Source organism: Cherax quadricarinatus, chromosome 87 (genome assembly GCF_038502225.1).
Source record: "Cherax quadricarinatus isolate ZL_2023a chromosome 87, ASM3850222v1, whole genome shotgun sequence".
Lineage (NCBI taxonomy): Eukaryota > Metazoa > Arthropoda > Malacostraca > Decapoda > Parastacidae > Cherax > Cherax quadricarinatus.
In genome coordinates, this window is record NC_091378.1 from 3,404,337 (window position 1) to 3,418,848 (window position 14,512).

The following is a 14,512-nucleotide window of genomic DNA, read 5'->3' on the forward strand; positions in this document are numbered from 1 at the left end:
GTGGTTAAAATGATTTGTCTCCTGTATTCAGAGCATTTTAATATATGCATTCTCATTTTTCATCTCCAGTGGGAACTGTGGTAGATTTTCCAACCCCACTTGGAATTGTGGTAGATTTTCCAACCCCAGTAGGAACTGTGGTAGACTGGATGACTAAAAAATTGGATAATAGATTAAGGAAATGCACTGAAAAACTTGGATGTAGTTAATTTTGTGCCAGGGTCCTCATCAGAACTTTTGTAACCCTTGGGAAAGGCTGTTAACACAGAAATTTTCCAGGTTTATGGATAGTAATTGATCATGGTAATCAGTTAGCCAGACTTGAATCCTGGAGGTGGGAAGGGCAGTGATTGCACTCTGAAGGAGGGAGTGGAGATATTGGAGGAGTAATCTGATTGTCAGCACACTTCTGAAAAGATGGCAATTGAGTGAATGTTGACAAATGCATTTTCTTCTTTGGGTCACCCTGTCTTGGTAGGAGACAACCACTGAGTTAAAACAAAACAAAAAAGATGGTCACTCGGTTTATAAATAAATTTATAGGGCATTGAAGGAAATTATGAATAGCTTTAATAATGCTCAATAATAACAAACATGGAGACAGAAACTCAGGAGATTAATTGATCTAAATTTATGTTCTATTTTCACTTGTGTATCTGGTGAAGAGGACCCTAGAAGAGGGTCAAAATACACAGATCACTCAATCTCCTGTGTATCTGTCTCTATGTGGGTTATTATTGAGCATTGACAAATGTTCATTACAATTTAGTTGTTCCTCTTTCAACAAACCATCCATATCCCACCAAGTCAGGGTGGCCCAAAAAGAAAAACAAAAGTTTCTCTTTTTAACTTTAGTAATGTGTACAGGAGAAGGGACTACTAGCCCCTTGCTCCTGGTATTTTAGTTGCCTCTTACAACACGCATGGCTTAAAGGGAGAATCCTATTCTACTTCCTCCTGGAGATAAGAGGAAACAAACAAGAACAAGAACTAGTAAGAAAATAGAAGAAAACCCAGAGGGGTGTGTATATGCATACTAGTACGTATATGCTTGTACATCATGTGTAGTGTGACCTAAATGTAAGTAGAAGTAGCAAGACATACCTGAAATCTTGCATTTTATGAGACAGAAAAATGACTACTATCATGTAAAACAATTAAAGGCTTTCGTTTTACACTCACTTGGCAGGATGGTAGTACCTCCCTGGGTGGTTGCTGTCTACTAACCTACTACCTAGGTACACCTTAGTTATTCAACTTTAATTAATCCATGAGTTTCACACTCCTCAGAAAGTTGTATAAAATAACAGTTTTCAAATAACACACTGGCCATCTCCCAGCAAAGTAGCATGACCCAAAAATAAAGAGTGAAATACGTTCACTGTCATTTCTTTAATAAATGGACAATATTGTTGAATGTTGCATGTATAAAAATGCATATACTAATACTAATGGTGTGGTATATTTTTTTTCATATTGAAAATTCAGAGGAACATTTGATGGACGTAGTGTGGCAGTGAAACGCATTCTTCCCGATTGCTTCTCTATTGCTGACCGTGAGGTAGATCTTCTTCGGGCAAGTGATCAACATCCAAACGTAATAAGATATTTCTGCACCGAGCAGGTAAAATTTTTTTCCTGTGATTGTTGCACAGTCAAATGAGAAACCAACTAACAGAAATTTAAAATACAGTTTGACAGTGTCTTGTATATTTTCAACCTTGGTCAGAAACCTTCTTCAGCCAATGAAGAAGTTGTGATATACTAAGTCTCTCACACCTGTATTTAATATTGTCCAAGTGGTTTCTCACTTTACATCTTATCAGTATTTATTTTTAAAACTGATCGCCTTCCATTGAGGCATACAACACATGGCATACAGAGGAAGGATTCTTCTCTACTTCCCCATGGACACTATCAGTATTTATCATATGTTAATCCAAACATTGCATAGGAAATTGCAACACTAAGCCATGGAGTTTGATTCCTCTATTGAATACTGCTTTCTCTAAAATATTTTGCTCAAAAAGACTCCAAGGTTCCTAATTGCATTAAATTTTTTGGTTAAAGTGCCGTCAGTTCCGTTACATTGCACTGGAGCTGTGCAGCGCCACCCTGGAAGACTTCATTCAGAACAGGTTTAAGGCAAACATCAGTATTCTCAGCATCCTCCATCAGGCTACCTCAGGATTGCAACATCTTCACACCCTTGATATTGGTAGGTTTTCAGCTCTTTTGCATTTATTGTAGATGGTTTGACTGTGGAAGAATGAGACACTTGTGCAACATTTTGGAATCTTTATTGAGGAAACATTATGCCACATATTGGCTTCATCAGTCCAATAAAAAGAAGAATGGTAGAAAAAGAGAGAGTTTGAGGTAATCAGTCCCTCAGGCTGAGAGACTAATTACTTCAAACTCCTCCTCTTTTTCCACCATTCTTCTCTGTATTGGAGTGCGCAGGTTCGAATCCTGTTAACCCCTTCAGGGTCCAAGGCCAAAATCTGAAGTGGTGCTCCAGTGTCCAAGAAATTTTGCAAAAAAAAAAAAAAGTTTCTCTTTTTATTTTTATACTTACAGAATTAAAGAGCATATTTTTGTGAAGGTAATAAGACAAAAAAAAAAATTCTGATCAGTACTTACCGAGATACAGTGCCAAGAAGTTTGTCAAAAGTGATGTGGTGGCGGCAACATCGACGAATTCCACATACGCGCATTACATTATTTAGCGGTTTTTAAAGTTTTTTCTTTTCTTTTCCAATTTTTTTCTATTCCTACTAACATTTGGGGCCTGAGAGACCAATACTGTATATAATGTATATATATAAACTCACTGTATTGAACACAATAACCGCACTAAAGTTATCATATTATTGTTTACCACTGTTGTTTATTACAATAAACATGCACAAATCTTGTATAATACTAATGTTCTATCATATATTTACATATTTACAATCACTGGACATGGTTTTAGAACTGCTGGAGCTTGTGGAACTCCTTGAAACAAGGTACCATGCACAGAGGTACCTTACATTCCTCACACATAAACCGAGTGTCTTTGCGTCTTTGTTGCCGTCGTTTTGTTTGTGCACAGACGATGCATCTCTTCTGAGCAAATTTCTTCTGAGTTGAAGGAAGCTGTATTATGAAATGATCACCTTCCCTCCTCAAATGCTTGGGTATATCCTGAGTAATTTGAGGACCTTGTTGTATAGCAGGTGTTCTTACCTGGTACTTCATTATGAGTTGTCTGACAACAGACAAACAAAATTCACCATACGGTGGTCTGTTGCCAGTCTTTATTTGGTACATATTATATGCATTGAGCATAGAAATGTCCATGAGATGGAAGAAAAGTTTCATGTACCACTTGTAACTCTTACGAACACAATCAACAAACCAATCTGCATGTCACATTTGTCAACCAAGCGCATGCTTTGTGTATAATCAATCACTGTCACTGGTTTTCGAATACGTTCATTAGTCACTCGATCAACTTTGCCACTGTCTTGCATTTCATTACGGTGAATGGTTGTCAACAATGTGACATCTCGTTTGTCATGCCACCGTAATGCCATGATGTCATTGGCAGTAAACACCTGCACGTCATCACCACGAGCACCTGCGTTGAGCCTGGGCATATGTTTACGATTAGAACGCACTGTGCCACACACATCTGTCTTGTTCACTCGCATGAAATCACTGAGTAATGGGCTTGTGTACCAGTTATCGGTATATAATGTATGCCCCTTACCAAGATAAGGTGCCATCATGTTTCTCACTACATCACCTGAGATACCCAATAACATCTTGGTATCTTTCAATGTTTTACTTCCCGTGTATACAACAATATCCAACGCCAGGCCACTGTCACAGTCACAGAGTACAAACAGTTTTATACCAAAGCGTTTCCTCTTGCTCTGTATATACTGCTTGAATGACAGTCTACCTTTGAACAAAATCAAAGACTCGTCAATTACAAGATTCTTGAATGGATAAAAGTATATGCTGAACTTTTGTTTGAGATACATGAAAACATTTCTAATCTTGTATAACCTGTCACTTCTGTCAGGCCTGGTTTTGTCAGAGAAGTGCAACATACGTAAGAGTAAGATACAGTGGACCCCCGCATACCGTACGCATCACATAACGTTCAATCCGCATACCGCTTGCTTTTATCGCAAAAATTTTGCCTCGCATACCGCTCAAAAACCCGCTCACCGCTCTTCGTCCGAGACGCGTCCAATGTGCGCCCTTAGCCAGCCTCACATGTGCCACCGGTGGCATTGTTTACCAGCCAGCCTCCGCGGTAACATCCAAGCATACAATCGGAACATTTCGTATTATTACAGTGTTTTTGGTGATTTTATCTGCAAAATAAGTGACCATGGGCCCCAAGAAAGCTTCTAGTGCCAACCCTACAGCAATAAGGGTGAGAATTACTATAGAGATGAAGAAAAAGATCATTGATAAGTATGAAAGTGGAGTGCGTGTCTCCGAGCTGGCCAGGTTGTATAATAAACCCCAATCAACCATCGCTACTATTGGTGGTACAGCTGCTGCTGCTGCTGTACCACCGTCAGCTGCTGCTGCTGCTGCTGTACCACCATCAGCTGCTGCTGTAGTACCGTCTGCTGCTGCTGTAGCATCGTCTGCTGCTGCTGTAGCACGCTGTACCACCGTCAGCTGCTGCTGCTGCTGCTGCACTGTCAGCTGCTGCTGCTGCTGTACCACCGTCAGCTGCTGCTGTAGTACCGTCTGCTGCTGCTGTAGCATCGTCTGCTGCTGCTGTACCACCATCAGCTGCTGCTGTAGTACCGTCTGCTGCTGCTGTAGCATCGTCTGCTGCTGCTGTAGCACTGTCAGCTGCTGCTGCTGCTGCTGTAGCACTGTTGTTGGTGTGGCTTATTGAGAATACCAAGAAACAATTAACCCCAGAGGATTTGCCACCCTGGATAACCCAAAAAAGTCAGTGTCATCGAAGACTGTCTAACTTATTTCCATTGGGGTCCTTAATCTTGTCTCCCAGGATGCAACCCACACCAGTCGACTAACACCCAGGTGAACAGGGAAAAATGCCTGGAACTAGTGCTCATATTGGTGAATTTAAAGCCAGCAAAGGTTGGTTTGAGAGATTAAGAATCGTAGTGGCATACACAGTGTGATAAGGCCTGTTCTGGAAGACAATGCCAAACAGGACCTACAGTACTCAGGAGGAAAAGGCACTCCCAGGACACAGTGTCTCATCAGTCATTGCTGCATCTTCAATAAAGGTAAGTGTCATTTATTCTTCATTTAGTAGAGTAGTACATGCACAATATATATTGTGCATGTACTACTCTACTATTGTGCATGTATCCTTCTCTTTGTGTGTAGCCTGTTCACTGGTATGATTTAACTGAAGACCGGGGTAGAAATTAGCCGATCTGTGGACCAGTATGCTTTTATATTATGCTTATAGACATGAGGCATAAGCATTATTGTTGCAAAAAGCAAATACATTTCTGCAACAGTCGTCTCTTTCCACCTGTGTAGTCTTGACTGTGGTGATATGATCGTATTTGCCATGGTGTACTCAAAATACTTATTACTTTCCCTGACAATAGTTTCCATCAATGGCTGGTTAAAGAATAATTCAAAGAATTCCAGTTCATTGGCCGTGGTTCCAAGGGGACAAGTAGGTAGAATTCCACTTTGAGAGTCATCAAAGTGGTGAGGCTTGGGAACAAAATTGGGATTTTGCTGCCAATCCCACATACGGTTTGCTGGTGGATACTGGACATCATAGGCTGGTTGTGCGGGTGGTTGTGGTTGTGGTGGGCTGGAAGCTGACGCTCCGCTTTGTCCTTGAACTGACGAGTCAGCAGCGTGGGTCCCACCCTGGGCTGGTGAGTCACGCATGGCAGTGCCACTACCATCACCACTAACACCATCCACTGATGCCTGTGGTCTATCCATGCCAAGTATAGCCACATCAGCCTCACTATCACTACCTAAAACTGGTGTAGGGCCACAGGATGTACTCCGGGATGTACTCCGTCCCCTGGGCACAGCATAGGGTACACTACCCGAGCACATGCGGCGGCGAACATACCGACGTTTCACTGGTGAATATGATTCCTCACTATCACTACTCGAATGGTCGTCGAGCGCAATAAAATCACAATCCACGTCACTATCATCATCATTACTGAAGTCAGAGGCCTGGCCATGCAAAAATATTAGTTTTCTCTTGCATTGAGGAACAACCGACCGTGAGTCACGAGTGCCCACACCAGAGGTAGAAGGTTGAGGATCGTCAGGGTTTTCTGCACTATTATCAATATCCTGGTCATTCTTTTCGGTCACTAACTGATCAAAACTGTAGAATTCGTCTTCATTTCCACTTCCATCAGTGTCAGAACTATCAGATAGGAAGAGGAGAGTCCCAATTTTCCGGGGAGTGAGAGCTGACTTGCGACGAGGCATGGTGAACAAGGGTAACTGAGCCGGCGTTCCCACAATGCTATGCGGGCTCCTAGATTTTTTGTTTATGGTGCACACCCACCACACAGACCCGTTCTCTCACATGTAGGCCTATGAGCGCTTTTGCGCTAAATTTGACGGCGCTAGAATTTTGGCATAGATCTACGGTTTGGACACTCAACATGAAGCCGTAGTTCTACGGGACGGACCCTGAAAGGGTTAAAGACTGAGAGATAATGTTTGTAAATAATTTCACCCATTTGCTAATTGTTAAGCATCTTAAGTACACCTACCATCCGACTTACGACCACTCGACTTACGACCGTGTTTTTTATGCCAAATTTCTGGGAAATAAGCAACTATTTGTGTTGTACACAGTGTTTATCCTAAACCTTACAGTATAAAATACAGTACTAACAACATAAAAAGTAAAGTAAAACATGAAATACCAAAATAAAACAATAAAATAAAGTCATTACAAAAATGTTTTGTTGATATTCAGTAGTAATTCGACTTACGACCATTTCGACTTACGACCGGTTTCTCGGAACTGAACTCGGTCGTAAGTCGGATGGTAGGTGTATATTTTTTTGTACCTCTGTATGTATGCTGTATGTATGTATGTATATATATATATATGTGTTATAGGTATGATGAGTTCTAATATGTTTGGTATAATTTGGTAAGGAAATGTGGCTTACTTTTTTACCAGTGCTGACTTGTTGAAGACAGGTGATGGTGGTGGATCTGTGTACGTTGAAAATATTAAATGGAGCAGCGGGCCTCCAGCAGCAACAGCCTAGTTGACCAGGCAAGCACCAGACGAGCCTGGCCCATGGCCTGGCTCTGAGAGTAGTGAAACTCTCGAAATTCTTCAAAGGTATATCAAAGGTTCAAAGGTACCTCTTCAAAGTTATTAGCTTAAATTTTTGGGAAAATTATCCTTCTTACTTTTTTAAAAAAGTCATAAGGGAAAAAATTTTGAATTTTTTGGTTTCTCCTAGGTAATTTACACATATGTTACTATGTATGATAATTTTACTTATGTGTACCTGTGCCTACACAAACTTACTTAGAATATCTTGAAGAACACTTGAAAAAAGTTGATGTTGCTTCCCACATGCAGGATCATATCCATCCTCTCTATGCTTGCATATCAATAGATGAGCAACCAGAATTTAAGGTCAGATAATGGTTTCTCTTTTGACTTTTTAGCCTATTCTTTCCCCCATCTCCCCCCCACACACACAAAAAAAAAATTGATTTAGGGCAGGTCCAGGGCAAATACCCCTATTTTTCCCCATATGTGTTCCTAATTATAGCTAATGCTAATTTGTATAATGTGCCAGTTTTCGAGACTGTCACCCTCATGATACTCAAAGGTCCACAATACCTCTTACTGTTCTTCTAGATTTTTTTAATTATTGGAATGTAATCACAGCTCTAGATATGGTCTCTTGAGTAAGATTTAGTCTAGCCATGGACTGTCACTCTCCTGAATGGGGGGGGTTGATGCATTTAATCAATGAATACAGGAAGCACAGTGCCTGCACTCTGAAGGATGGTTGGGGATGTTACAGTACTGGAGGTGGGAAGTACAGTGCCTGTACTCTGAAGGATGGGTGGGGATGTTACAGTCCTGGAGGTGGGAAGTACAGTGCCTGCACTCTGAAGGATGGTTGGGGATGTTACAGTCCTGGAGGTGGGAAGTACAGTGCCTGCACTCTGAAGGATAGTTGGGGATGTTACAGTACTGGAGGTGGGAAGTACAGTGCCTGCACTCTGAAGGATGGTTGGGGATGTTACAGTACTGGAGGTGGGAAGTACAGTGCCTGCACTCTGAAGGATGGTTGGGGATGTTACAGTCCTGGAGGTGAGAAGTACAGTGCCTGTACTCTGAAGAATGAGTGGAGATGTTACAGTCCTGGAGGTGGGAAGTACAATGCCTGCACTGTGAAGGATGGGTGGGGATGTTACAGTCCTGGAGGTGGGAAGTACAGTGCTTGCACTCTGAAGGATGGTTGGGGATGTTACAGTACTGGAGATGGGAAGTACAGTGCTTGCACTCTGAAGGATGGTTGGGGATGTTACAGTCCTGGAGGCGGGAAGTACAGTGCCTGTACTCTGAAGGATGGGTGGGGATGTTACAGTACTGGAGGAGGGAAGTACAGTACCTGCTCTCTGAAGGATGATTGGGGATGTTACGGTCCTGGAGGTGGGAAGTACAGTGCCTGCACTCTGAAGAATGAGTGGGGATGTTACAGTCCTGGAGGTGGGAAGTACAGTGCCTGCACTCTGAAGGATGAATGGGGATGTTACAGTACTGGAGGTGGGAAGTACAGTGCCTGCACTCTGAAGGATGAATGGGGATGTTACAGTACTGGAGGTGGGAAGTACAATGTGTATTGTGTACAATGCCTGCACTCTGAAGGATGGTTGGGGATGTTACATTTTGAAGGGTCATTTGAACTGTTAATGTTTGATTACATCTGCAACACAGATACTAATTGAATGATAGTAAACGTGCATCTTTAGCTGGGCTACCGTACCCTAGTGACATGTCATCACTGTAGTTAAAAAATGACAGAATAATAACTTTCCAAGTAAGGATTCTCATCTTTCTCTGCTATTGCAGTACACAGAGACGTCAAGCCCCATAATGTTCTGCTGTCCCTGCCCAACACTCGTGGCCAGGTTCGAGCTATGATATCCGATTTTGGCCTGTGTAAAAGACTGGAAACCGGCCGAATGTCATTCTCAAGGCGATCGGGCGTCACTGGAACAGAAGGCTGGATTGCCCCAGAGATGATGCTCAACACCTCTAGACCGGTATGTGTACCATAATTACCTATTTTGCATGATGGTAGGATTGCTGGTTTCTTTTTCTGTCTCATAAACATGCTAGATAACAGGGATATCTTGCTACTCCTACTTACACTTTGGTCACACTTCACAGACACGCACATGTATATACATATATATACATACATCTAGGTTTTTCTTCTTTTTCTAAATAGCTCTTGTTCTTCTTTATTTCTTCTATTGTCCACGGGGAAGTGGAAAAGAATCTTTCCTCTGTAAGCCATGCATGTCGTATGAGGCGACTAAAATGCCGGGAGCAATGGGCTAGTAACCCCTTCTCCTGTAGACATTTACTAAAAAAGAGAAGAAGAAAAACTTTATAAAATTGGGATGCTTGAATGTGCATGGATGTAGTGCGGATGACAAGAAACAGATGATTGCTGATGTTACGAATGAAAAGAAGTTGGATGTCCTGGCCCTAAGCGAAACAAAGCTGAAGGGGGTAGGAGAGTTTTGGTGGGGGGAAATAAATGGGATTAAATCTGGAGTATCTGAGAGAGTTAGAGCAAAGGAAGGGGTAGCAGTAATGTTGAAGGATCAGTTATGGAAGGAGAAAAGAGAATATGAATGTGTAAATTCAAGAATTATGTGGATTAAAGTAAAGGTTGGATGTGAAAAGTGGGTCATAATAAGTGTGTATGCACCTGGAGAAGAGAGGAATGTAGAGGAGAGAGAGAGATTTTGGGAGATGTTAAGTGAATGTATAGGAGCCTTTGAATGAAGTGAGAGAGTAATTGTGTTAGGGGACCTGAATGCTAAAGTAGGAGAAACTTTTAGAGAGGGTGTGGTAGGTAAGTTTGGGGTGCCAGGTGCAAATGAAAATGGGAGCCCTTTGATTGAACTTTGTATAGAAAGGGGTTTAGTTATAGGTAATACATATTTTAAGAAAAAGAGGATAAATAAGTATACAAGATATGATGTAGGGCAAAATGACAGTAGTTTGTTGGATTATGTATTGGTAGATAAAAGACTGTTGAGTAGACTTCAGGATGTACATGTTTATAGAGGGGCCACAGATATATCAGATCACTTTCTAGTTGTAGCTACACTGAGAGTAAAAGGTAGATGGAATACAAGGAGAATAGAAGCATCAGCAAGAGGAGGCAGTTAGGGTAAGATATAAACAGCTATTGGAGGATAGATGGGGTAATGAGAGCATAGGCAATGGGGTCGAAGAGGTATGGGGTAGGTTTAAAAATGCAGTGTTAGAGTGTTCAGCAGAAGTTTGTGGTTACAGGAAAGTGGTTGCGGGAGGGAAGAGGAGCGATTGGTGGAATGATGATGTAAAGAGAGTAGTAAGGGAGAAAAAGTTAGCATATGGGAAGTTTTTACAAAGTAGAAGTGATGCAAAGAGGGAAGAGTATATGGAGAAAAAGAGAGTGGTGAAGCAATGTAAAAAGAGAGCAAATGAGAGAGTGGGTGAGATGTTATCAACAAATTTTGTTGAAAATAAGAAAAAGTTTTGGAGTGAGATTAACAAGTTAAGGAAGCCTAGAGAACAAATGGATTTGTCAGTTAAAAATAGGAGAGGAGAGTTATTAAATGGAGAGTTAGAGGTATTGGGAAGATGGAGGGAATATTTTGAGGAATTGTTAAATGTTGATGAAGACAGGGAAGCTGTGATTTCGTGTATAGGGCAAGGAGGAATAACATCTTGTAGGAGTGAGGAAGAGCCAGTTGTGAGTGTGGGAGAAGTTCGTGAGGCAGTAGGTAAAATGAAAGGGGGTAAGGCAGCCGGGATTGATGGGATAAAGATAGAAATGTTAAAAGCAGGTGGGGATATAGTTTTGGAGTGGTTGGTGCAATTATTTAATAAATGTATGGAAGAGGGTAAGGTACCTAGGGATTGGCAGAGAGCATGCATAGTTCCTTTGTATAAAGGCAAAGGGGACAAAAGAGAGTGCAAAAATTATAGGGGGATAAGTCTGTTGAGTATACCTGGTAAAGTGTATGGTAGAGTTATTATTGAAAGAATTAAGAGTAAGACGGAGAATAGGATAGCAGATGAACATGGCGGCTTTAGGAAAGGTAGGGGGTGTGTGGACCATGTGTTTACAGTGAAATATGTAAGTGAACAGTATTTAGATAAGGCTAAAGAGGTCTTTGTGGCATTTATGGATTTGGAAAAGGCATATGACAGGGTGGATAGGGGGGCAATGTGGCAAATGTTGCAGGTGTATGGTGTAGGGGGTAGGTTACTGAAAGCAGTGAAGAGTTTTTACGAGGATAGTGAGGCTCAAGTTAGAGTATGTAGGAAAGAGGGAAATTATTTCCCAGTAAAAGTAGGCCTTAGACAAGGATGTGTGATGTCACCGTGGTTGTTTAATATATTTATAGATGGGGTTGTAAGAGAAGTAAATGTGAGGGACTTGGCAAGAGGCGTGGAGTTAAAAGATAAAGAATCACACACAAAGTGGGAGTTGTCACAGTTGCTCTTTGCTGATGACACTGTGCTCTTGGGAGATTCTGAAGAGAAGTTGCAGAGATTGGTGGATGAATTTGGTAGGGTGTGCAAAAGAAGAAAATTAAAAGTGAATACAGGAAAGAGTAAGGTTATGAGGATAACAAAAAGATTAGGTGATGAAAGATTGGATATCAGATTGGAGGGAGAGAGTATGGAGGAGGTGAATGTATTCAGATATTTGGGAGTGGACATGTCAGCGGATGGGTCTATGAAAGATGAGGTGAATCATAGAATTGATGAGGGGAAAAGGGTGAGTGGTGCACTTAGGAGTCTGTGGAGACAAAGAACTTTGTCCTTGGAGGCAAAGAGGGGAATGTATGAGAGTATAGTTTTACCAACGCTCTTATATGGGTGTGAAGCATGGGTGATGAATGTTGCAGCGAGGAGAAGGCTGGAGGCAGTGGAGATGTCATGTCTGAGGGCAATGTGTGGTGTGAATATAATGCAGAGAATTCGTAGTTTGGAAGTTAGGAGGAGGTGCGGGATTACCAAAACTGTTGTCCAGAGGGCTGAGGAAAGGTTGTTGAGGTGGTTCGGACATGTAGAGAGAATGGAGCGAAACAGAGTGACTTCAAGAGCGTATCAGTCTGTAGTGGAAGGAAGGCGGGGTAGGGGTCGGCCTAGGAAAGGTTGGAGGGAGGGGGTAAAGGAGGTTTTGTGTGCGAGGGGCTTGGACTTCCAGCAGGCATGCGTGAGCGTGTTTGATAGGAGTGAATGGAGACAAATGGTTTTTAATACTTGACGTGCTGTTGGAGTGTGAGCAAAGTAACATTTATGAAGGGGTTCAGGGAAACCAGCAGGCCGGACTTGAGTCCTGGAGATGGGAAGTACAGTGCCTGCACTCTGAAGGAGGGGTGTTAATGTTGCAGTTTATAAACTGTAGTGTAAAGCATTCTTCTGGCAAGACAGTGATGGAGTGAATGATGGTGAAAGTTTTTCTTTTTCGGGCCACCCTGCCTTGGTGGGAATCGGCCAGTGTGATAATAAAAAAAAAAAATTACCTATTTTGTAATTACTGTAACTATTTGAGTTTGCCTGGAGGTGAACCTGAGAATAGGTCCTGCTTCTTAACTTTTGACCAACTGATGTGATTAATAATAATAATCTTAATTTCTACAAGTACATGTACAAGGTATACAGACTATAGCTGACATCAATGACAATCCACTACAGAGAAAGCCCTTTATTATGCAGAACATTTCAGGCAAATTAGGTCAGTTTTGTCCTAGGATGCGACCCACACCAGTAGACTAACACCCAGGTACCTATTTTACTGATAGGTGACCAGGGATATCAGGTGTCTTAAGGAAACGTCCTGACATTTCCACCGTTAGCAGGGATCAACCCTCAGACCTCAGTATGTGAGCTGAGTGCGCTAGCAATTTATCACTGCTTAATTTATTTCACATGTGGAATAAATTAAGTAAAAGTATATGCAATTACACTACATACTAAAAAATAATAAAAATAATATTTGTACATCTCTCTCATATTTTCAGACATGCAAAATTGATATATTTTCACTTGGCTGTGTGTACTACTATATGTTAACGAAGGGGAAGCATCCTTTTGGACCTGTCTTGGATCGACAATCCAACATCATATCAGGAAAGTTCAGGTGAGGACTTGCATTTGCCTTTTCTCATATTTATGCTCGTGTAATTCTTAGTCTCGTCAACTTAACTATCATTCATCTGGAAGACATCTCATATTTCATTCTTCTCACATTTTTTTTTTTTTTTTTTTTTTTTTTTTTTTTTTTTTTTTCCAACAAGTCGGCCGTCTCCCACCATAATTTAGTAATTTAGTAATTTACACAGGAGAAGGGATTACTAACCCCTTGCTCCATTGCACAATATATCCTTTATATATTTTTACAAAAATATCCACTTACACTGCAGAATTGGGGATGCACTCTAGGCCTCTTTTCTGTGTGCACAAAACCTGCACAACCTGAAAAGAATTTGCCGTGCCTACAATGCATTTGCTTACTAGTTACTTTTTGTTGTGCCTAACAGTGTTTTCTTACATGTAAACTACATTATCTTTGTACAGCAAAAGAGAAATAAAAATTTGAATTTGAAGTGTACATTCATAGATAAAATATTGCTAACATATTTCTTAGAAGTGATGGATATGTGTTTTCTATATTACTGTGTAATATTTGTGCAACATTGTATCTGCTACCTTTACCTTGATGGCTGTTGTTGTGTACTGCATTAGCTGTTGTTCCCAGTTAGTACCAGCTAATCTTACTTTTTAAAGAAAATAATTTATTATAGATTGAGAAAACTCGTATGAGAAACATAGTGTAAAAGACTGACTGTATATTTTGCTGTCCTTATGAATTCTTCAGTGGTACAAAAAAGTAAAGAATGACTAGTTAATGATTCAAGTCGAGCCAAAATGTCTTCATAAGTTTCTTTTTCCTATATGTGGGTTATTTGTGTATTGTTCCAGTCACTGTATTGTGCCCTTTTATTCTTTAAGTGAAAGAGTCGTAGTTTATACACATTTTTTATTAAATCTACCACTCTTAATAATAATAATGATATCTTCATTTCTACAAGCACATGTACAAGGTACACAGGCCTAGCTGATGTGATTTTATGTGATGAGGGGAAAAGGGGGCATTAAAGTTAGTCAGAGATTAAGGTGAGTAACACTACAAGAAGGTGATCATCGGTCAGGTTGTGGTAATCTCGAGTCTTGAGCTTC

The 14,512-nt window shown here is 40.9% G+C and overlaps 1 protein-coding gene across 4 annotated transcripts in view; it reads left to right on the forward strand.

The window, feature by feature from the left end:
• The window catches only part of Ire1 (serine/threonine-protein kinase/endoribonuclease Ire1), a 58,670-nt gene that overhangs the window by 25,527 nt on the left and 18,631 nt on the right, over positions 1–14,512 (forward strand). For all 4 annotated transcript variants that reach the window (XM_053798558.2, XM_053798559.2, XM_053798561.2 and 1 more), the window contains exons 12-15: positions 1,489–1,624; positions 2,071–2,218; positions 9,104–9,297; positions 13,294–13,412. In XM_053798558.2, the coding sequence (XP_053654533.1) occupies positions 1,489–1,624; positions 2,071–2,218; positions 9,104–9,297; positions 13,294–13,412 (597 nt within the window). The remainder of the gene's footprint in view (positions 1–1,488; positions 1,625–2,070; positions 2,219–9,103; positions 9,298–13,293; positions 13,413–14,512) is intronic.